Source organism: Bufo bufo, chromosome 9 (genome assembly GCF_905171765.1).
Source record: "Bufo bufo chromosome 9, aBufBuf1.1, whole genome shotgun sequence".
Lineage (NCBI taxonomy): Eukaryota > Metazoa > Chordata > Amphibia > Anura > Bufonidae > Bufo > Bufo bufo.
Genome location: NC_053397.1, coordinates 3,700,415 through 3,725,666, shown reverse-complemented (window position 1 = coordinate 3,725,666; position 25,252 = coordinate 3,700,415). Strand labels below are relative to the sequence as shown.

At 50.3% G+C, this 25,252-nt stretch overlaps 1 protein-coding gene across 4 annotated transcripts in view; it reads right to left on the bottom strand.

Annotated features, from left to right (window-relative positions):
* The window catches only part of SEMA3F (semaphorin 3F), a 59,244-nt gene that overhangs the window by 17,632 nt on the left and 16,360 nt on the right, over positions 1-25,252 (bottom strand). For all 4 annotated transcript variants that reach the window (XM_040406896.1, XM_040406898.1, XM_040406897.1 and 1 more), the window contains exons 2-3: positions 17,614-17,741; positions 486-646 (exon numbers count right to left, since the gene is read on the bottom strand). In XM_040406896.1, coding sequence (XP_040262830.1) covers positions 486-646; positions 17,614-17,725 — 273 coding nt within the window. In that variant the 5' untranslated portion in view covers positions 17,726-17,741. The remainder of the gene's footprint in view (positions 1-485; positions 647-17,613; positions 17,742-25,252) is intronic.

Below are 25,252 nucleotides of genomic sequence, written 5' to 3'. Positions count from 1 at the left end.
AGCGCCTCCATCATGGGTAATAATCTGCCTCCCCCTACACTGCTGTTACTGCTGCCTGTGGCGGTTCAGGCTCACATAAATGAGAAGCGGACACGCTGCCATTACAGGAAGATGGCGGTCAGAGCGAGGCAGCGCATTACGGTTATCATGCTGCAATGTGTTATTATAATCAACGCCCCATATTCTGCACTGCTGGGCACAGACGCCAATACCCGGGCAGGACGCAGGATGTCAGCTGGTCCATCCTTCTCATAGGTTTGAGACATCCGCGAGCTGTGTGACGCACAAAGCGCAGTCATGTGACACCGGCAGCCATAACGGTGAAAGCAGAAGGACACGCCTACGTCGCCCTTCATATCCCGCGGGATCTTACCATTATATGGGGGAGGACAGACCACTGTGACCCTGGTGGGATTCATACCCAGGACCCCACAGATGCCAGGCACAATCACTAGTATAAGACACCATCCTTGGTGCAGTCTTACTATCAGAGGCTCCCGGTTGATGTCCTGCAGATCCAGGGACAGGATGTAGTCTTTGCTACCCACGTACATCCGGTCGTGATCCTCATCTTTCAGCAGAATTCGATAATCGGTCGTGTTCAGCAGGAAGTTCAAGAAGTGAGCGGTGTTCGAAGCCTTCAGCTCTGCAAGGAGAAATATGAATTCATAACGACTACAGGTCTCAGCATGTTGTGCCAGCAGATGTGTAATCCCACAAACAGCTGGAGCCGTGGACTCCGGCCAAGGACGAGCACCAACTGGACGGCTAGTGGATGCCATGAACCTTCCTGACGTGTCAGCGCGGACGTGGAGCATACAAGGCTCACTGACATGACCGCGATCCGTGCGTCAGGATTAGGTGTAATTACAAGAGGCAGCACAGGGTTAAACGAGATTGCGTGGGAGAGATTAACCCGGGGACTGCAACGAGAGCCGCCTGCAGGTGCACGAGAGGCTTATGGGTTAATTAAAAGTTTAAAGCCCTAAAGAGTGACCCCGGAGGCCGGGACATGTCTAATTAAATCAGTTAACCGGGCTCAAGAGCATTTCAGCAATAAGCCACGGAGCGCAGCCCGACACCTCAGACGTGGCTTCTCGGAAACCTCTAAGACATTACAGTAACAGATGGGAACATTTTACTATGAAGTCGTCACCTCTGATGCCCACTGTGTACATGACATTACAGGCTGCAGAGCTGAAATCTCCCGGCATTCTCGGCTTGTTCACTGTCTGCACATTAGTTGCTCTGGTGATTTACACTCTGGTAATGCAGAATTCTGAGTGCAGCTCTGGAGTATAATACAGGCTGTTACACTAGGCCTGTTCAACACAGATCCTGATGTAGGAGATGCGTCAGAACCGGACACAGAGGCTTCCTGAGAGGGCTCCTTAGACCGCAAGGGCATGCTGGGGGATGTAGTGCCATGACAGCTTGAGACCCCCGGGTTATAGATGAGCTTAGAAGAGAAATGTGTAGATGGCAGAAGTCTGACCCTCCACAGCACCAGACTGGTCACTAATGAGCATTTTATATCAAGTCTATATCAGGGGACTGTGGAGCTTCTCACCTCCAGGGCCCGGCGTGCAGAACCCCACTGGAGCTGTAACCTCAGCCCTCTCTGGGGGACGCGAGACATCCCAAACATCTTCATTAGACGTGTGAAGGGGCCGAGAGCCCACGACAGCTGCGGCGGGATGATGTCATACAGACGTGGCGGGCACTGATACCCCTCAATCCCTGTCTTACAGTATAATTAATTTATGGTCTAATGTTACATTACAGGTGGAGCGCGGCGAACACTCGGCTCTTTCACATGGATTTCTGAGTAATAAATTATCATTCAAGTCTCTCAGTAATGACTGCTCTCCACAGACCTGGCGTGGCCCATTAACCAGCCATGCCACGTCCCTGTGTGCCAGTCACCAGATATACATATACAGCCGCATAGGGTCAGCGTTTTGCCCAGTGACTGGGATTACTTGGGCTTCCAGTATGTGTCTTATTTCCCAGTATGTGGTGCTGGTTTCCATCAAGTATTTCACAACCTGGGCGAATTAACTCCTGGATCTGGGATTATTTTGCTGCTTGATGAAAAACAATAGTTGGTAAAGAAGGAACAGATGAGTAAATGTTTGTCCCGCTGCGAGGCTTTCATGTGGCCTTTGATGTGGACGGAGCTTTACATCCCAGCGGAGTAAACAGTAGTCGAAGATTTACTGCACATCACGTATGTAGCCAAACACAGAACATGCCATGGCGTGTTCAGCCATACACTCACCGTGTGCAGACAGATCAGAGGGCAGCGAAATTACTGAGCAATCTGGGGCTGATCTACAGAACGGTTACACAAGAGCCGCAGCAAAGCGTTCTACATGAGGAAAAACAGGAGACGGGGTGGAAAGTGTGGACAGAGCTGCGCTCACTATTCTGCTGGTGCAGTCACTGTGTACATACATTACTTATCCTGTACTGATCCTGAGTTACATCCTGTATTATACTCCAGAGCTGCGCTCACTATTCTGCTGGTGCAGTCACTGTGTACATACATTACTTATCCTGTACTGATCCTGAGTTACATCCTGTATTGTACTCCAGAGCTGCACTCACTATTCTGCTGGTGCAGTCACTGTGTACATACATTACATTACTTATCCTGTACTGATCCTGAGTTATATCCTGTATTATACTCCAGAGCTGCGCTCACTATTCTGCTGGTGCAGTCACTGTGTACACACATTACTTATCCTGAGTTACATCCTGTATTATACTCCAGAGCTGCACTCACTATTCTGCTGGTGCAGTCACTGTGCACATACATTACTTATCCTGTACTGATCCTGAGTTACATCCTGTATTATACTCCAGAGCTGCACTCACTATTCTGCTGGTGCAGTCACTGTGCACATACATTACTTATCCTGTACTGATCCTGAGTTACATCCTGTATTATACTCCAGAGCTGCACTCACTATTCTGCTGGTGCAGTCACTGTGTACATACATTACATTACTTATCCTGTACTGATCCTCAGTTACATCCAGTATTATACTCCAGAGCTGCACTCACTATTCTGCTGGTGGAGTCACTGTGCACATACATTACATTACTTATCCTGTACTAATCCTGAGTTACATCCTGTATTATACTCCAGAGCTGCACTCACTATTCTGCTGGTGCAGTCACTGTGTACATACATTACTTATCCTGTACTTATCCTGAGTTACATCCTGTATTATACTCCAGAGCTGCACTCACTATTCTGCTGGTGCAGTCACTGTGTACATACATTACTTATCCTGTACTTATCCTGAGTTACATCCTGTATTATACTCCAGAGCTGCACTCACTATTCTGCTGGTGCAGTCACTGTGTACATACATTACTTATCCTGGACTGATCCCGAGTTACATCCTGTATTATACTCCAGAGCTGCACTCTCACAGGTCTCCCAGCATGCCCTTACTGCTGGCTCCATACACCCCCAGCACAGGAGTCTACCACATATAGCGGTATGTAGCCCTGGAATGGGTTGTAGTGTAAGGTGATCAGAGTCCCAGTTTATTTTTGCTGGGTAGAATGGAATACCGCGTGGATGTGACGTCATAAGATGAGGACAGCTCCATGCGATGTGCTACACGGGCCCCGCCGTCTGGGCTCTCATGGCCCCGGCTTTCACGCCCTTTATATTGCCCATTATTTCACCCTGGAGTTAAGGAAACATATGGAGAATTTCAGGCATTTGGGGAGTAGAGAGGAGGCGATATGGTCTCCAGAACATGAACCGGAGGTTATTAACCCCTGCAGAACTGATAGCGGCAGAGACCAGACAAAGGGTTAATGGCTGCAGAACAGGTCAGATTCCTCGGGGAGCCGGTCTGAAGTGAGGGGGTCCAGGCTCCAAAACACATGGGGGAGACGTACATGGAGACAGCAGAAGATAGACATGTCTGCTACTGACCAAACAATGGCGTCCTCGTAGGACCACCGGCAGCAGAGCGTACAGCGCCCACAGCAGGACAAGGTGCAACATTCTCGTGCAACCTTGAATTTTTCATGTGCCGCGCTGGCGGGAGGGAGACTGGAAACTGTAGGGGAAAGCGTTGTGGTGACCAGGCCCAAATGCATCACATTTCCGTATATGGCAGCCATGACAAGACGCAAGAAAGGAAAACGGTTAAAATAGGGAGCAAGAGCTGCGACATATCATGCCATGTGCGCCATCTGTGCCAACCTGTCAATACGTGCATCCTATGACGCCACAGAAAAATGCCCACCACCCCGGCACCGGAGGAATGTTCCCATGTGACAGCTCGTGGCCCCGCACGTTAGCAGCTGAGGCCAAATGACACATTAATGATTAGTCGGAGGCGGCAGAAGACCCCTGTGTGCTGGCCGCCGCCGCTGGTCTTTGAAGCTCCTCCAGACACTGACCCCCGGCTGTAATTACAGAGCTCAGACCAGGAGCCACTAATTAGGAACCGGAGAAGATTCCAGGTCTGGGAGGGGGCACGGACCCCGTAACTGCTGCATACTAACAAGTCTTCTATTAGTACTAGGGGCCCCCACACGTACCCACCAAGTATTAGGGGCCCCACAGGTACCTGCCAAGTACTAGGAGCTTCAGTCTAAGAGTCAATGATTGATGGCAGCTTCAGTGCTCTGCATGTTGATATAGACTCACATCAGGGCATTAAGGAGTTAATGTTAGGACGGTCCGTGCGCTGGACGTCACACACGTAAGAGTCCATGTGACTGCTGTATGCCCGGACAGACGTGTAGAGAACACGCCAGGCCCATGGTCCGGGCACACCTGGACCTGGGCGCACGCCCCACTCCTGTCTAACCAAAGTCATCATTGTGCACTGGAGACCACACACACGCAGCCGGAGTGTTTCCTTAACCTCCCTGGGGGGGTCACAGCAGCGCAAACACAAGCCCCATTCATGGCAGCCGGGCCTGCTACAAATCACACACACACATCCTAACCGCAGACCTGGAGACGGGAAATGTCGCATTTCAGCCCCCAATCACACAGCGCCCTGCGGTGCTCGCCCCACCAATAACAGCAGAGCCCAGGACGACCCTAATAATCAAGGTCTTCAGAAGATCGTCCCCGCAAAGGTTTGTCATATGCCACAGATACTTCCATCCCCCCATCTGCATGTATGACCGGGAATCTGCCTGAGCCATACAAACGGATCCAAGGCACAGAACTGTCGTGTGTGAACTGCGCCGCAGGCGAGGATTCTTTACCCGGTGGAGCAGACGACCGCATCTTACATCTGCCCAAGGATACAGAGCGACTACTCGCCAAAGAGCAGCCAAATCTTCAAGAAAAATGGCACCATGTGCATTTGGCTTCAGGAGACACAGGGGCGGTCAGACCAGTGGACGAAGGGTCGATAAGATGGGAATAGGTTGGACGTGACCAGACGTCTAGTCCCTACACCCGGGAAAGGGGGGGGTCACGTCCGCCCAGTCCCTACACCCGGTGGAAGGGGGTCACGTCCGCCCAGTCCCTACACCCGGTGGAAGGGGGTCACGTCCGCCCAGTCCCTACACCCGGTGGAAGGGGTCGTGTCTGGAGAAGCTGCCAAAGCTCAGCGGAAACCAACAAAAAAAAAAAAGGAGACTATTCATAAAAAAAGATTTTATTTTTAATAAGGAGCAGAAGGAAACACGGCTTAAAAGTTACAGCCGCATCGCACTTACGTCAGCGCAGCCAAGAATAACACGGACATCCCAGCAGTATTGTGCGCTGGCAGGTTACGTTACATGGGGGAGGGGGCAGGTGAAGGGGCCGCCAGGATCCAGTCTACTACAGCACAAGGATCTGCCGAAAATCACATCCTCTCTGAAAGGCTAACGTCCAGGAGCTCACAATCTAATCTCACAAATATATCACTCATCATCCCTGCTCTCAGGAGCTCACAATCCGCCATGTCACACAACACATCACTCCAATCATCCTCCCACATTCACTATTCAAATTGTGAGGCTGACAAGTCCTGCTGCGACAGCTGATGGGCTCGGCCCGATGTACGGGGTAACAATCCTCCGAGCAGAAGACGCCTCCCTCCTGTCGTGGACCTGAGGTTGACCGCTGTCTCATCACCGCTTCCTTTCATATTACGAGTCTGGCCCTTTAAAGCATTCTGGCCCTCGGTGTAAGCGCTGAACACTTCCCTTGCACATGCGGCTGCGCTGCTTCGATTTCTATGAAACGTATGATATGCGAAGCAGGTAACATACAGTAGGATAGAAAAATGGCGCGGGGTCTGCGGGCCCACCGCCTCATTCACATGTGTATGCGCCGCTCGCTGGATAATTACGGCGCCCTGTGCGTGCGCTGCCCCCCCCCCCCCCCCTGTAGATTACAGTAAGTGGAAGACCACATAACAATGGATTTCATCTTCAGCTTTTCCAGCTGTTGTTCCATCAAATGTGAAACAAACAAAAAAACCAAACACAAAGTGATTGCGGCAAATTGCGCACATGTCGCAGGAGGCACCCCCCCCCCCCCAGACAGGAGGGGGCACCGATTCTAGCTCCTACAACATGTCCCATGTCCAAGATCTCCGCTGCCTGTCAACCCGATCCCGCTTCCATCCAGGGACCCTTGTTCCAATGTAGCAGTGCAGGTAAGCAGCATCAGCCTGGAGTGCAGGAGAGGGGAGCGACGTGTACCGCGTTTAGCTCAGGAGCGAGTCTCTCCGCCATACGAGCAGGACCAGGCTGCCACGTGTTTTAAGCCTCTGGGCACAAATTCATGCTTCCATTCACAGACAGGAGACAGAGATAGTCAAAACTGTAAGGAACTGAAACATAAAAGGGGCTCATTTATGAAGATTGGAGTTTCTGACATACGTATTAATACAAAACACGCTGGTAAATAAAGCGGAAAACTTATTACGAAGAGCATGGCGGCCTGTGCACCAGAAACTACGGCGGCTAGGAGCTGTGGAGACGTCTGCTGGAATGTTAGATTACATTTATTGGGCCGCGCAGCTCCTGCCTCCCCCGCATTTTACAGACAGCTATAAAGAGGGCTCGCACAAAAACATTAAAGAAAGGGGCCGAAGCCATGATAAGTGCCCCCCCAAGGCCATTAGAAAGGGGCAGAAGCTGTCCCTGCGCAGTGATTAAGCCTCCCTCACGTCAGCGTGCCGGGTCCTGCACTTCGCCGTCCTTGGTAGGACAGAGGTGACATAGCGGAGCCGCTCTCCTGCGCTTATAGTCAGAGGATGGCAGAGACCGCCAAAACAAAACTATAAAAAGGTTTAGGAGATCGGCGTTCTGTCCGCAAAGAGAACATACGGCGCCATCATGGGCAAGGATAGCCCAACAATCAAAGGAGGCGCCCGCTGGAGGTCATCTTCTGTGCTCACAAGTTATATATTCCACAGCGCTGTACAGACATTCTCATCACTTATATATCACTGACATATTCCACAGCGCTGTACAGACATTCCCATCCCTTATATATCACTGACATATTCCACAGCGCTGTACAGACATTCTCATCACTTATATATCACTGACATATTCCACAGCGCTGTACAGACATTCTCATCACTTCTATATCACTGACATATTCCACAGCGCTGTACAGACATTCTCATCACTTATATATCACTGACATATTCCGCAGCGCTGTACAGACATTACCATCACTTATATATCACTGACATATTCCACAGCGCTGTACAGACCTTCTCATCACTTATATATCACTGACATATTCCACAGCGCTGTACAGACATTCTCATCACTTATATATCACTGACATATTCCACAGAGCTGTACAGACATTCCCATCCCTTATATATCACTGACATATTCCACAGCGCTGTACAGACATTCTCATCACTTATATATCACTGACATATTCCACAGCGCTGTACAGACATTCCCATCACTGATATATCACTGACATATTCCACAGCGCTGTACAGACATTCTCATCCCTTATATATCACTGACATATTCCACAGCGCTGTACAGACATTCTCATCCCTTATATATCACTGACATATTCCACAGCGCTGTACAGACATTCTCATCACTTATATATCACTGACATATTCCACAGCGCTGTACAGACATTCCCATCACTTATATATCACTGACATATTCCACAGAGCTGTACAGACATTCCCATCCCTTATATATCACTGACATATTCCACAGCGCTGTACAGACATTCTCATCACTTATATATCACTGACATATTCCACAGCGCTGTACAGACATTCTCATCACTTATATATCACTGACATATTCCACAGCGCTGTACAGACCATCTCATCACTTATATATCACTGACATATTCCACAGCGCTGTACAGACATTCTCATCACTTATATATCACTGACATATTCCACAGCGCTGTACAGACATTCTCATCACTTATATATCACTGACATATTCCACAGCGCTGTACAGACCATCTCATCACTTATATATCACTGACATATTCCACAGCGCTGTACAGACATTCTCATCACTTATATATCACTGACATATTCCACAGCGCTGTACAGACATTCTCATCACTTATATATCACTGACATATTACACAGCGCTGTACAGACATTCTCATCCCTTATATATCACTGACATATTCCACAGCGCTGTACAGACATTCTCATCCCTTATATATCACTGACATATTCCACAGCGCTGTACAGACATTCTCATCACTTATATATCACTGACATATTCCACAGCGCTGTACAGACATTCTCATCACTTATATATCACTGACATATTCCACAGCGCTGTACAGACCATCTCATCACTTATATATCACTGACATATTACACAGCGCTGTACAGACATTCTCATCCCTTATATATCACTGACATATTCCACAGCGCTGTACAGACATTCTCATCCCTTATATATCACTGACATATTCCACAGCGCTGTACAGACATTCTCATCCCTTATATATCACTGACATATTCCACAGCGCTGTACAGACATTCTCATCATGCTGTCCCTGGTGGAGCTCACAATCTATGTTCCCTATCAGTATGTCTATGCAATTCACAATCAACAGCCTGGGGAGAGATGTATTAAAAACTGCTCAGTGGCCATAGGTGTAAAGGAAGAACTACAGTATCTCACAAAAAGTGAGAATGTTTTTTCCTCAGTCTGTGCAGATGCGTGCCATAGTGTAGAGGTTATGGCTCAATACATACAGCATCTCCCAATAGTGAGTGCACCCCTATATACAGCATGTCCCAATAGTGAGTGCACCCCTATATACAGTATGTCCCAATAGTGAGTGCACCCCTATATACAGTATGTCCCAATAGTGAGTGCACCCCTATATACAGTATGTCCCAATAGTGAGTGCACCCCTATATACAGTATCTCTCAGAAGTCAGTACACCCCTCACATTTCTGTAAATATTTTCTCCTCATCTGACAGCACAGAAGATCTGACCCTGTGATACAATGTACAGTAGTCAGTGGACGGCTTGTATAACGGTGTAAATTGGGCGTGTCCTCAAAATATCTCCACACATCGCCAATAACGTCTAAACCACTGACAAAAGCGAGGACACCCCTAAGTGAGAACGGCCAAATTGTGCCCGATCAGCCATTTTCCTCCCGGTGTCCTGTGACTCGTTAGTTACAAGGTCTTAGGTGTGAAGGGGGGGCAGGTGTGAAGGGGGGGCAGGTGCGGACATTTGGCGTTATCGCTCGCGCACTGGACGTTCAGCATGGCTCCTCACGGCCAAGAACTCTCAGAGGATCTGAAGCAAAGGATCATTGCTCTACATAAAGATGGCCGCAGGGCAGTATCCAACATGAGAGGGACCCCAAACACCTCCAAGAGGACCACTGCCTTGTAAAGAATCGGCTCCAGACCTAAACCTATGGAGCATCTGTGGGGCCTCCTCAGACGGGAGGTGGAGGAGCGCAGTCTGTAACGTCCACCAGATCCGTGATGTCGTCATGGAGGAGGAAGAGGATCCCAGTGGAACCTGCGAAGATCCAGTCACCTCCATGTCCAAGAGAGTTCAGGCCGTGCTGGGAAATAATGGCGGCCACACACAATACGGACACTCTGGGCACAGTTTGGCCGTTGTCACTTAGGGCTGTCCGCACTATTGATGCCAGCGGTTTAAACATTAATGGCGCCCAATTTGCACCGTTATACAAGCTGCGCACTGACTACTGTACATCGTATCACAGGGTCAGATCGTCAGTGCTGTGCCAGGAAGAGATATAAGAGACATTTACAAAAATGTCAGGGGTGCACTGACATGTGAGAGATACTGTATATAGGGGTGCACTCACTATTGGGAGATACTGTATATAGGGGTGCACTCACTATTGGGAGATACTGTATATAGGGGTGCACTCACTATTGGGAGATACTGTATATAGGGGTGCACTCACTATTGGGAGATACTGTATGTCTATGGCACGTGTCTGCACAGACTGAGGAAAAAGCATTCTCTGGGAATGTGACATTTCCTGTAAACTGTGGCCGATCGGAAGCTGAAGAGGAAGGAGAGACGTCGCCGAGTCCTGAGCGGGACGCTGCCCGCACCAAGCCTTCTATATTTCCTGTATATTACAGAAGAAATAAATCATCATCACAGGCCCCGGGTTATGGCGCCACTTTATACTGTGCAAGTTAAAGGGAACCTGTCACCGTGATTTTGTGTACAGAGCTGAGGATAATGGGCTGCTAGATGGCCGCTAGCACATCCGTAATACCCAGTCCCCATAGCTCTGTGTGCTTTTATTGTGTAAAAAACAACGATTTTATAGATATGTAAATGAGGCAAGTAAGAAGCCCAAGGAGCCGTTACTAACATTTCCGGAGCCCAGCACCGCACGCATCCTGCACATTACCTTTTTGCTCCCAGACTTCACAAATCTAGGGCGCCGTAATCTCGCGATGCACGAGCTAGCGCATGCGCAGTTCGTTCCCCGAGGCTGATGCCAGCACAGGGAAGGAACACTATGCCGACACTGCGCACGTGCATCACGAGATTACGGCGCCCTAGCTTTGTGAAGTCGGGGAACAAGGAGGAGATGCGGAGGATGCAGGCGGTGCTGGGCTTCGGAAAGGTTAGTAACCGATCCTTGGCCTTCTTACTTGCCTCATTTACATATCTATTAAATTGTTTTTTTGACACAATAAAAGCACACAGAGCTATGGGGACTGGGTATTGCAGATGTGCTAGCGGCCATCTAACAGCCCATGTCCTCAGCTCTATACACAAAATCCCGGTGACTGGTTCCCTTTAAGCCTCATTTACACATCAGTGTTCGGTCAGTGATTTCCATCACTGATCATGAGCCAAAACCAGGACTGGAGCCTCCACAGACATCAGGAATACGGGAGAGATCTGCCCCTGTTCGGTGTTCAGAGCAGCACCTGAATATGGCTCAAAATCACTGACCGAACACTGACGTGTGACTGAGGCATTACACTGGAGGCCAATGGCGGAAGGGCTGCCAGTCCAACCGCTGTAACCCTTATATTACTGGGGGCCCTGCACCCTGGAGCCAGTTCGGAGTTGGTCTATGATCGGTTTCATCTGGTTCACATGCAGAAGCTCGGCCTATGGGGTAATTCTGTAGACAGACAATCTGCCCTCCCCGGGGCATCCGTCTCCACAGACCAGATCCTTACAGACATCCCTCGGATAAGGAGATTTGGAGGGTTGTTCTGAGGGTCCCTATTATGTAGGTTGGATCAGAAGGCGCTAATCCCTGGGTTAATCCATGTAAGAGGACAACAGCAGGAGCAGGTCAGTGACCCCGGAGACCTTCAGGAAGTCACCAGCCCAACCCGCATCACCCTGAGCGGCCACCGGAGGCAGCACCACGCCGCCCTCACAGGACACAGCTACCTGACCCTCCGACAACACCCACCCCCGATCCACAGGAAGCTACCGCTCAGCAGACTGTATCACACAGGATTAGATACAGCGGCTCGGCAGACAGTATCACACTGGATTAGATACATGGGGACAGATATTATAGATTTCCTTCCAGCATTTGCTGCATTTACAGGGGGGATGAATCAGTGATCCACGTTTATTCCCTAAAGGAAATCCTGAGTGGGTTCTGCGGATCGGGCGGTACCGCGGGAAGTGCCGCATCCGCCACACCTTACTCCTCAAGTGCAGGAAATGAGAGCTGCGTGTGGTCACCAGGACAATCACAAGGACACTTCAGGGATACGTCCACCACAAGAGCCAGGACCCACAGGAGACCCCCCCACTGCTCTAGTCTGGGATCCGGACCCAAGAATGATTTACACTTTCATTTAAAAATGGCCATGACATCATTGGACCGTGTGATGCTGCCGTTCTCTATCAGCACAGAATCCCGTGCCAGGGGAAGCGGGAGCGACAGGAGGAGCCGTGGCGGGAACTAGGAGCAAGAGCGGTGCAATCTTGAGCTGGGAGAAGGAGGAGGTCACCAAAGGAGCCGAGAAAGAAAAGGGGCCAGCTACAGTTCTGTGTGGGCAGTTTTATTAGTCCTAGTTTGGTTCCATTTCTGCGCAAGATGTGTGAGCAACATGATTTCAGGGCCAGTCTTCACTGTTTGTGCACAGTACAGATCTCCTGACCACCTCCATAAAAAACTGCAGACGGACACGCGAGAAGCGAGGCGTGCAGACGGACACGTGAGGCGTGCAGACGGACACGCGAGAAGCGAGGCGTGCAGAGAGACATGCATGTACATGGGCACGTGCTTCCCAGCAGCAGGCGCGGGCTCCGTCACACAGATTAACACACTCACGCTTCCTCGCACACACAAACACAATCCCTCCTGGCAGGTAATTATCTTTTCAGGGTAAACTCACAGATAATGAGCTCAGCGAGAGGAGACGAGAAGTGTGCAGCACAAAAATGAAGCCAGAAAATCAGCTCTACAACCGAAGATGGAGACGGCAGAGGCTCGCGGTCACCGGGTCAGCAGCCATACCAGTCGCCTGTACATGGTGGTGACCTGTAAGATGCAGGTCGCTCATTCCCCAGAGATCTCTGCTCGTTTTTGCCGATCTCTGGGTCCTCCTGCAGGGCGGTCACACAGTTGTCCACACTGCTGAGCAGGAGGCGTCTCCAGCTTTTAGTAGTTGTAGTTTATTTCAGTTTTCATTGCAATTCTTTTTACTGCCATTTTGATCATTTTTCCAGTTTATATGCACAAACTAGATGAGGGACATTTAAAGGAATTAGAGCCTTGCTGAGGAATCCGGCCATGTCTGGGGCCCCGCTCGCCGACATTCTGCATCCCAGCAATGTGACCTCACACAGCAGGAGAGGGAGCCTGGTCCTAGGCAAGAACGCTGGATAAACATCATCATTTATCCACTGCCGCGCACCGAGACCCCGGGCCCAGATGAAATTTCACTTACTGGATCAGTATTTGCAGGGCTGCGAATGTGCTCAGGCGTCGTCACATTACACCCCACTTCTTACAGGGGTCAGTCACAGCTGCAACCATGATACAACCCTGACGTGGGGGAATCCCTGCTACGACTGCGACACACATGGGGGTGTGCGTCACCACTACAACTGCATTCTTACATTTATTTATCCTTACATATAGGGCGGTATACACCGTATGTAAGGTGTTGTTCTGCACACACCAGAGGGAGGCGTCTCAGAGCCGGACCCGCACAGCACATGAATAATTCCCTCGCTTTGCATTTCCCTTTGTGTCTTTCGCCATCCTTTTCTTTGCCCACTATAGGGGATGTTTGTGCGGCGGCCTCTGGGCATTGAAGCGGCAGATAATACATCAGAGCGATGTCCCCTCACAGCCGGAGTCAAATGCTAATTTTATTCTAAAGAAGATTAGCTACCACTTCATCACTTGTGACCTGCAGGGCCTCCATTGAGGGGGGGGTCATTCACTGAGACACAGTGTCCCACCTTTGCTCCAAGCCTGGCCATAATGTGGGTGACAGAGGCTGACAGATGGGTGACACCCACTCACTTAACCCTTCCTCACAGCTCGCCCCTTTGATGTGACACAATGGTGAGGGACTGATGGGCTGGAGGGTGATTGGCAGCTGTCACTCCCACCTCTGCCTTTAAATGAGCAATGGACCAGCGCATGGGGATTAAGAAGGATGATGGACGTCAGATAAAGCCAAATTGTGACCTCCGACCTCTTCCAGGTGCTAATCCACCCAGGGCACAAAACCAGGAGTGCTGACAAATAGCAGCTTGTTAAGTATCTGTGCTATTTATTACACAGATCATGTCCGGTCCGGCAATAAAGAGGACGTCCGCGCCCCCTCCGAATATAGATCAGCAGCATCATCCAGCCTGAACATTTCTGCAGGATCCTCCACATTCCTAGTCTCTCCTGCCGTCTCACCCTCCATTAACAGCTAGCCATGACCACAAATGTTAATAATCCAACCGGAAAGTGTGGTCATCGGTAGCCATGGCCTACGGTGCTAAATAGCTGCCTGGGATTGGTTTTATTGGTGAAGATATTTAACGGATTGGTTTAAAATTGCCTTCATTGTCAGCGCCCACATCACGTAGCGTACAAGTCCGCCATTCCGATGAGGACGTCGATGCTACCCAGTGTAAATAATTCCAAATATACAAAGATTCTTTCCCGTTTTCTAAAATGACAAAGAAATCTACAAAGTCATCTGGATCTTGCACAGTCCCGACAGCTTTGCAATGACCTTGACACTGAAGGGTTAAGGGGTTACGCAGCTTCTGACGTGAACTGGTTAACAAGCGCTGCTCATCCTGCTGGTACCCATAGGAAATCAGTGTGCCAGGAAAACCCATTACCATCCTGTCTGTGTCAATTAGCTTCTAATTATGGCCTTGTAATGCTCAGGAGATAATTAACATGTAAATGACATTACAGTGTTTATAGTCAATAAAGCCTCGCCGGGACGTCGGAGGGAGCGCTACCTGACTACGCAGGGCACCCAACCCTGAAGCAAGCTCTCAAACGCAGCAAGGGCCACACACCCACCTTCTACAACAGCAGCGGCTCCGGCTGGGAAATGGAACCAAACTCCTCTAAACTAAATATGGAGTCAAAAAGTGACATTGTACAGCAGAAGACAGAACTATATCATAACCAGACACAGAACGGATAAATCTGACTGGATTATAAAAAAAAATCCCATCCAGTTTTAGGTCTATAAAAGTCATTATTTTCTTTGGGTAAAATCGACCCTTTCCCCCTGCAGAACACGGGCACACGCTGGTGAGTGGGCAAACCTAAAGTGTAACTCCACCCTTGTGAGAGGACAATCGCAGAGAAGGTCTCCCCATGACGCCGCTTTGTGGAAATGAAGAGCGAAGCGGCGAAACACTGGAGAAGAAAAATGGAGGATTGCAGTTCTTGTAGGATTCATGCTGAACGCTGGCCCCCAGGTCGTCTCATGAGGCGAGGTGTGAATATGAGAGGGGCCAATATACTGTGATGGCGGAGAGGAGACAAAGGAGCAAACTCCACACGGATTTAGGAAGCACAACCTGGAAGACCTGGTGCAGCCGCTCACACAGGCTTTCCAGGGGGAGAGCGTGCATATGCATCCTATTACTGCAGCACATGTGAAGCCTTCCTGCTAAGCCCACTCCTCCGCTGGCACAGCCGACACCACATGCAGAGTATTAGCAGAGGCATCCCGGAGCAGTATCCCAGCATTACCACACCACGTGTGGAGCCTTTACTTCTAAGAAGATGACAACATATGTGCATCATTTCCTAAAGGGATATTACAGCATATGCATAGAATTAACTCAATTCAGCCATATGCCTGGGATTACCCCCAGGAATATCACACCCAGCAGTGCCGTACGCGGAGCGTTACCTGGGGACGCGCAGAGGATTTACCTGTGGATCTAACACATGCACACAAAGTCCCCCCCAGGAGTAACAAGCCGCCATGGACGGGAAGGGGGGGGGGATTGGGGATAGGTAGAGCGCAGGAGGGAGGAAACCGCGGCACGATTCAGGGGGGGGGGGGGGGGCTGGCGATGGTGAGGCAGCGGGAAGAAGGAGGTTCTGGAATCAAATAATCTGAAGGAGATGGGGAGTTAAAAGGAATTTTGGAAAGGGACCAAGTGAACAGAACAGAAACATTTGTGGGGTGGAGCGCAGTTTGTGCGAGAGGTCGACCACTGCCAGGATATACATTCATACATACGGATATAAATACATGTATAATGCACAACCTCCATTAACGAGCTGCGATATTACCCGGCGAACCGCACCGGCCTATAATAGCTGCTCCAATACACAGATTCCAGTAACCGTCTCCAGCCGAGAGATGAAGAGACGCTTGTAGGAATCCAAGTCATTTACCTGGACTGAACGCTGCAGATGCAAATGTGGAAAAGCTCAGGGAAGAGACGGCGCGCGAGCTGGGAGGGGGGCTTCGCTAGGACTTCATTTGACTAATATCAGGTTGGGGAGGCTGGTGAGCCACAAGCAGCTCTTAGAGGGAAAGAGAAAGCCCCAAGATTGGCAGATAATTATACCTGCTTGTACCGCGGCTGTCAGGGGACCCCCTACACTCAGTCATTAGTCATTACAGGAGGGGGGGGGGGGGGAAGAGCATGCTGGAAGACGAGTGAGCGGGGGGGGATATGCAGGAAGCCGACAGGCAGGAGACCCCCAATTCATATTACAGGCGCCCCATTCATATAATGGGAGGTGCACAGAAGCAGCAGAAATGTACAATAGAGCAAACGGATTAACTATAAAGTGAGAAGACGGAGCAAGACGAGTCACAGGGACAGACCACGGGCGCCACGCACACAGGGGGGCGGCCACTACAGCAATCCAGTGCCATTTTAGCTTCTTGTACCATGAAGAGAGGTCGCTGTCAATGATATGGGCATGCTTCGTGATTGGACATGCTTACCCCACGTGTTGCTGCGCGTCTGCAGAGACATCAGATCCAAGTATTCTGCAGTGCTGGCGCTCCCATCTTGTATGGGTGACCGCCGCGATTCATTAGAATTTGGTGGACAGAGACCCTCATACTGAAGCAGCGAGGGGGGAGATTTTCACTGTTTGGGGGCAGTATTTAAGAAAGTGTCATTTCCAGCCACCATGACTGAAGTGCTGTGACTGGTTATAGTCTCCGCTCATGCGGTGGATTGCGGCAGAAATTTCTGCGACTGATATGTAGAAGTCCATGCTGCAGAAACAACCCCACTGCGATACATGGATCTGCAGACGTTTTCATCTGCCGCGTGTAAATATCGCCTTAATGCTCGGTAAGAACCTCCGGACCGCGAGGATTACTCGTTTGGTAACTGCTGGCTCCACAAATTACGATTTAGTAGAAAAAAAAAAAAGGGATCTATATGCAGAAAATCAGAGCTCATCTATAAACCTGCATCTGAACACCCCTGGCCGGCACACAAGGTGTTAACGCCGAGCCGCACACTACATGACAGACAGGTCTCTCTCCTGATTTCATAACCTGCATTGATTGCGCTGACCCTCCCTCCCATAATCGCCCCTCTCCCCTCGATCCTCCCGGAACAACTCCCGCAGAGCGGCTGAGAAATGATCATTACAAATGGAGGATTAACCCCTCAGTTGCTGGAATAGTTGTCGTCTTACCTCGGAAGGAGAGCTGCACGCGGGGGGTTGGTGGTGGAGTAATATCCTTTGCGACAGTGGAGTAAAAACTTAGCAGGATGCAGGAGAGTAGCAGAGGGTCCTGAGGTTGCATGGCGCGAGACGGAGTCCTGTCAACAAAACACAGAAAGAAATGATAAATGCGCTGCTGCCAGCTCCACGCCTCATCACTGCCGTTATCCAGGAGGCTTCCTACACGAGACGCCTCATACACTCCAGCATGGAGGTCACTGGTGCCCCTCTCTGGGCAGGAGGGGTGCGACGGGGCTTACACCTGGGGCAAACTATCTACACGAGACACCTCAGGGCGCTCAGAGCTACATGAGACAGAGCGCAAAAAGAACGCAAAAGTGGAGAGAGAGACAACATGGAGTCAGTCCACCGCACCACAACGCTCCCGAGGGGGTCCATGTACAACAGACTAGAAGATGCCCCCAGCACAGCGACGACAAACCCGACTGCATCCACTACACATACAACTACTCCGGGGGCTGCGACTACCTCCCAGGTGGTCAGCAGTAATAGTATAAGGTGTGTGGATCTCAGGTCATATCAGTGATGTCATCAGCAGGGGGCGGGGCTGTGACTACCTCTCAGACATGATATTCAGATTCTAGTGTGGCATATAGGATTGCAGGTGGAGTCTGATGTACGTGGTCACTATGGTGGCTGCACACTGTAGATTCAGAAGGTTTACAGGGCATCCGTGTTGGTCCAGTGTTCACATTCCCCGCATTGCTGAGAAAAACGAAGGTTTGAGATATATACATTATTTAAAAAGTCTCTAGGAGCAATGGGGGCGTTGCTGTTGCACCTAGAGGCTCTGCTCTCTCTGCACTTCGATAGGTCTTGTCCAAGTGCAGAGGGAACTGCAATTGCAGAGAGAGCAGAGCCTCTAGGTGCAACAGCAACGCCCCCATTGCTCCTAGAGGCTTATTTTCATATATCAAACCTTCGTTTTTTTTCTCAGCAATGCGGGCAAATGTGAACACGGGACCAACACGGATGCCTTCAGCTGCCGAGCGCACATGGAACAGACCAGCCAGAATCATAGGGACAGACCCTCTTTAAAATGAAAAACTGGTGACCTCTTTGCTGATGTGAACCTCTGCTGCCTTCATCCCATTAACCCCTTCAACCTTCACTGCGACTCAATCAGGAGTTATAGGACAAGGAACCACAAGAGCAAACCCTCAGCTCTGACACGGCCCATCAGGGGTGCGCCAAAGACATTAGTGGATACCGGCAATTAGCGAACGGCGTCACAAAGCCACAGTGTAATTAAAAGCTTAAAGGCACACAAGAGCCATGAGTGACACACGCCTGTAATAACCGGACTCGTCTGATCGGCGTGAGGGTCAGGAGCTCCCTGCAGCAGTCCTGTGTACAGACATAGACAGTCCCTGTGGTCAGCCAAACACAATGGCGAGAACGTGTTAAAAGATTCTGCAGGAGGAAAGAGGCAGCGCTGAGATGTGCACGCTCTTCTAAAAGCGTACCAGAGTTCTCAAAAAAGTTTGCTTAATGGCTGTGCTTCTGGATACAATCATAACCGTTATGTTTGGGCTTCCCTAATGTTTTTCAGCCATATTATTCCCTCTTTCAGCTGCACAGCTAGATGCATTTCACTCAGAATCAGGAGGCGTCTCCCTTGTGCCAGTACTGTATTTCCTGTACTTCCCACTATGTTTTCAGCTCCAGAGCTCACAGAGGGGATAAATCACACTAAGGCCTCATGCACACGACCGTTGTTGTGTTCCGTTCTGCAAAATGGGGTTACGTTGTTCTGTTTTTGTTTCCGTGTGTCTTCCTTTATTTTTGGAGGATCACCAGACATGAAGGAAAGTAAAAAAAAATCTAAGACAGGTTTGCCATGCAAATGATTGGAAAAAAAACGGACGCGGACTCACAGACGACAATCTTGTGTGCCTCCGTGTTTTTTAGCGGTCCCATTGACTTGAATGGGTCCGCGAACCGTTTTCCGCAAAAATAATAGGTTATATTTTTTCGACGGACTGGAACCATGGATGCGGATGACAAACGGTGCATTAGCAGAGTTTTCAACGGACCCATTGAAAGTCAATGGGTCCGCAGAAAATAACGAATAACGGTCGTGTGCATGAGGCCTAAGGGTGCATTCACACGACCGTGTTTTGCGGTTCACACATGTCCGGCAACTGTGGACAAGAATAGGACATGCTCCATATTTTTTGAGAGGCCACGGAATAGAACAACGGATACGGACAGCACATGGTGTGCTGTCCTCATCTTTTGCGGCCTCGTTGAAATGAATGGGTCCGCACCCGTTCTGCAAAATTGTGGAACGGATGCGGATCCATTTATATGGTCGTGTGAATGCCCCCTTATGGAAAGGAAGGAGGCGCCTGTGAATTGAGAAGCAGTTCTTCCATCAGGGTCGGGGTCTCCGCTAGCTCTGGCACGAACCCACACCCTCAGAGTCTGTTACTAGGGACGGCTCTTGACAACACGCAGTGGACCCCTGGTGGCCATGACTTTACAGCTTTCTTTTAGGTTGATGCAGGCAGATTTATTAAATGAAGCAATGTTTCACGTACTCTATTCAATTACATTTTGAGAAAGTACAGCGCCTCTAACGTTGGCGCATCACACGGCACGTGAAACTAGGGTGAGGCCGACATGAACTACAAGTCACAGAAATTCCCTGTAATATCCTGTTTATCCGTATGTGCCGGGATCTGGAGCCACGGATGTATAAGGGCCCACTGCACGTGGAAAACTGCAGAGGAAAAGAGGAGGAGGTTTTTTAAGGCTCATCTCAGTGGAATCCAAAATCCACAGCAAAAATAACTTAATTCACATGCATTTTTCCAAGAGATTTTTGGGGTTTTCCCATACTGCTCATAAAAAGGTGGTCGCCCAGCTTTCCTCAGATAATTCTTCCGCACTCCCCTTGGCAGTTCTGGCATGAAGCAGGTAGATTAGGATGAGCATGGTAATGAAGGTAAGCTGCAGTCTATGGGGCCAGCTGGAGTGGAGACCCCCTGATGCTGCTGGACATGATGAGGCCTCAGACAATGAAGACGGCGGGTGATGGAGAGGAGCTCTCTGACTGACTCCCATCCTTTATGGTGCGCGACCTCTGGGACTATTGGGGGAAGAGTTCAGGGTCAGTGCCATATTTTTTAGACTTTTATTTCAGTAGTGAGGGGCGCCACGCTCAATCCCCCCGCTGCAATAACCTCCATTGTCTGTGGGTAACCCCCACTTATCACTGCCATAGGAGCGGCCCTTGCTTCCTGCTCGGCCATTAGTGTCCCCCCCGCTCATTAGTCCGGCTTCACTCTCTTCTTTTTCTGGGGGAAGTTTTATTACAATTAAAACTGAACGACAGATTCTTTGAGACGCGTTTCAGGGAGGCGCTTTTCTCGGGGCGGATAATAGACGGATCTGCGCCATCAGCACATACACACCTCCTCGTGTAATGGAGGCCTCGCACCTGGGCTGTCTCATGCGGTCTCGTCAGCCTCACAGCAGCATGTCTTGCAGTTGCACCATGTCTCAGCGTCTTCCTCACTGTTTGGCTTGGCTCTCCCCGGCCATGCGGAGACTATAAAGTGACAAGACTGAGGCGATGCATAAATAAAGGCGCCTCGTCATCCAGCTTCCTCCACCGACTTTCTCCAACTGGGCGCATAAAACACATATGAGCTTCCCAGCAGGAAGCTTCACCTCGGTGCCCGGTAACCTCATGCTGCCGCCGCCGGCTTAACCCTGCGCCTGCCGGATAAGTGAACGCCACCGCTCGGGTGTAACAGGTCTGGTACTAAGTGTTTTCAAGGAAATAAAAGGAAAAAAAGCGCCACATAAAAGATTTCCTTATAACTCAGCGCCGCGCCGGATTCACAAAGGAACCTTTTTATTACAGCTTTCAGTTAATTGATATTTAGAAAGAGGTTCTTTATAATGGGCAAGAGCGAGAAGGGCGGAGGACGGACGGGAGGCGGCTGAGGAAGAAGGAGGGAAGCAAGAGGGAGCGCCGCCAGAGGAAGAAGGAGGGAAGCACGAGGGAGCGCCGCCAGAGGAAGAAGGAGGGAAGCACGAGGGAGCGCCGCCAGAGGAACGCGGCTGAGGAAGGAGGGAAGCTCGAGGGAGCGCCGCCAGAGGAACGCGGCTGAGGAAGGAGGGAAGCTCGAGGGAGCGCCGCCAGAGGGACGCGGCAGGAAAGGTGCAACCAGGAGAGATGTCACAGCGGTCCCCGGGGCCCCGCTGTGTCTCCGGGCTCAGAAAACCCCTCATCATACTCTGCACTTCTGTGCTCAATGGGCTCCACATATTGAGGGTAGTAGTCTGAGAATAAGAGCAATGAGTGACAACTGAAGTCAGGAAACCATGCATGTCAGCCCCAGTATGCACTGCCACTAATGTGCAGCTCCACCTGGCCACAGGGGGCGCCGCTCCTTCCCATAAGCCCCCACTAATAGTAGTGCAGCGGGGTCTAAATGAAGGTCAATCAATGTAGGATGAAAGGCCCCCAGTCACTCCACGGAGGTCAAATATGGGTCTACATGGTGGCCCTGGGGGTCCGCACTGTACAGGAAAGAGCTGTATACAGAGGGCCACAGCAGAAAGCAGTCAGCGCCACAGGCTAATGTACGGAGAGCCAGTGACAAACACTGCCAGGGGCCTAAACCTAAAGGGGCCCTGGAAAAAAAACAAAGGTGGCCCCAAGTTGTAGACGAGCCCTAATTGACAGAAGGTGGGCCAACACAAGTAGGCGGGGCCAAAACGAGCCACTAGAAGGCAGGGACAACACAAGTAGGCGGGGCCAAAACGAGCCACTAGAAGGCAGGGACAACATCACCGTACTGAGGACGGGATACAGCTGAGCTCAGGAGGGCCCAGCGGCTGCATCAGATCGCCATGTACCTGGCCTGGGAAATTTCCCTGTGGGTCCGCCCCTGAACACTGGGGTTGTATGGGGGGGCAAACATGGCCACTTCAGGCCTCATGCACATGACTTTTGGTCCATGTCCAATCTGCATTTTTTTGCAGTTTGATTGTGGACCCATTAATTTCTATGGGACTGCAAAAAATAATAATAAAAAATAAAATGCGGCCAGCACATGGATGTCGTCTAGGTGCTGTCCGCATCTGTGGGTCTATCCCGCAAGTTACAGAGCATGTCCTATTCCTGTCCATTTTGCAAGTAAGAATAGGGACTTCTGTGCCATATGGTCATAAAAACAAACCCTTTAAGAATAAGTCACCATAAGCAGCGCGGATAAATGGACGATGACAATCCTCCGAAAGAGTGTTATCAGACATGGCAGGATACGTCTCCAAAAGAGAACCTGCACCCTTCTCTACGGCATGGGCACTATATGAACAGAGGGGAACACTGGTGGTCCTTAAAGTAGTATCACCGAAAATGAGCGTCATGGTGGAATTGTGCAAGACTTCTCCTGTCCAGAGTTGCCATTACTGGGGCGTTTCTTCACAAAGATGCCATATTCTAAAAACCGCAAGTCCCAGGAAGGAGGTCAGCTCTGGCCGCTCTTATTACAAGGCGATAATACCGCATATATGTGCGGTTGTGTGATGTCGTCCAGATACCATGTCCTGACGAAACACGCCCGGGCGCTCCAGAAGCTCAGTACTCCCATAGACATGCCGCCATCTTCATGTCCCCCCCCCCCCCCCAATCTCCTCCTCTGACCCCCACCATCTCTTCTCACCATTTCATATTTTGTTTCACATGTTGGATTTTGTAGCTAAAATAAACAACGCTGTGACGAGGGGGAGGAGGGAGACGCTGGAAACCATGAGTCAAACAGAGGAAACTGAAGGTCAAACATTACCATGGCGTAAGATCTGGAGTGACAGGAGAGGGGATAGATATTAGCAGGGTCCGCAGACTGCCCCCCAGCCGCCATGTGCTGCAGACCTCGCTTCTTTGTGTTTGCCATGCTTCGTCCTATGAGGCCAGGAAAGCAAAAGCTGAGAAAATGGAATAACCAGAATCAATCACGACGGTTCTGCTCATCTACAAAAATCTGCCCAGAGTTTGACGCCTGCCTCGGATTGTGATCTTTTCAGCGCATGCGGTGAAGAAAACCGTCTGCGCCAAGATGAAGGCCGAGTGAATGTGCGCGGGGACCCAGCGCAGGTATCCCAGGGCTGGAATTACAGCCATCATCTACGGCCCGTCCTCATGAAATATTCAGTGCAGAGTTGGGGGATCACCTTTCAGTAAGGGGGGTGGGAGTGCACACCCTCGGCCTGGGACCGGTATACACAACATGTGGCACTTAACCCCTTCTCCTGCCACTTAAACCAAAGTATCATACAACACGCGTGTGATATGTGATACTGCAGATCAGGCCTCTGCAAGAAAATACAAGAATCAGCAAAGCGCTGGGACAGAAGACCCGAATGCTACATTTCCCATATGTTCCCTGTAAATTCGCCATATACTGGGACGCACAGCCCCAGACAGGATTAGGGTCCATTCACACCTCTGTAGTGTATTGCGGATCCGCAATACACCCGGCTGGCACCCCCATAGAACTGCCTATTCTTATCCGCAACTGCGGACTAGAATAGGACACGTTCTATTTTTTTCCCGGAGCAGTGGACTAGAAGTGCTGTCCGCATCCATTCCTGCCCCATAGAGAATAATGGGCCCGCACCCGTTCCGGATAATTGCGGAACGGGTACAGACACATTCTACGGACGTGTGAATGGACCCTCAAAGTAATTGTATTTTCAGTCGTGTTGAGACTCTGGGCTTCGGTGGGGAACGTGCGAGGACGGTACACGGAATTTACTGCAATTCATGTGCAAAAAACTAAAGCAAATTAAATGCGCTCATCACAAGGAAGATCATGTGCTGGGCGATCCCGCCTCGGACGTCTCTAGTGAGCAATCTCCTTTGTTGGAGTGTCTTATGTAACCGGAACAAGTGGCGCGGCCGAGCCATTCACCACGGTGACACAACACGAGATTTACGCACAGGATTATTTGCCTCCTATTGAAAAGGGCTGCGTTGCGCTGAGGCGGCAGAGACCGTCATTACACTGATCAGCAATCGTTCTACGGAGTCCTCGGTCACACAAGCAGAGCTGACGTGTAAGCCGACCGCTCAGCGCACCCTTAGAAGAAACACACTTTACGCGCGCATCCTCGTATCTATTTCTGGCGTCCCAGTTACACAAGACTACAAAGCACAAAACGTATAGATTTATGCAAACGGCGGTCCGGAGGCTCAGAGCGGCACGGATCAAAGATAAGAGTCCGAGAAGAATGACAAGCAGAATCCGCAGTCACATGACGGCAACGCACTGAGCAGGGACGTATGTGCCGCGGAATAAGCCGCACTGTACACGCCAGGACCAGGTAAAGACGTAACACTAAGGCTACATGCACACGACAGGGGGGAAAATTCCCTTAAGACATTTTATCACTGATGCTAAAACGGTCGCATTGTATGGGGCCGACAGTGAAAACAGACGAGGTAGAACACGGCCATCAAACAAACTGGGGTGTGAAGAGCCCCACAGACGACCATTGTTCCATCGCAGGCGGTGTGCATGTAGCCCGACGCTTACCAACATTTAATTTCTAGGAGGAGTAAGACTGA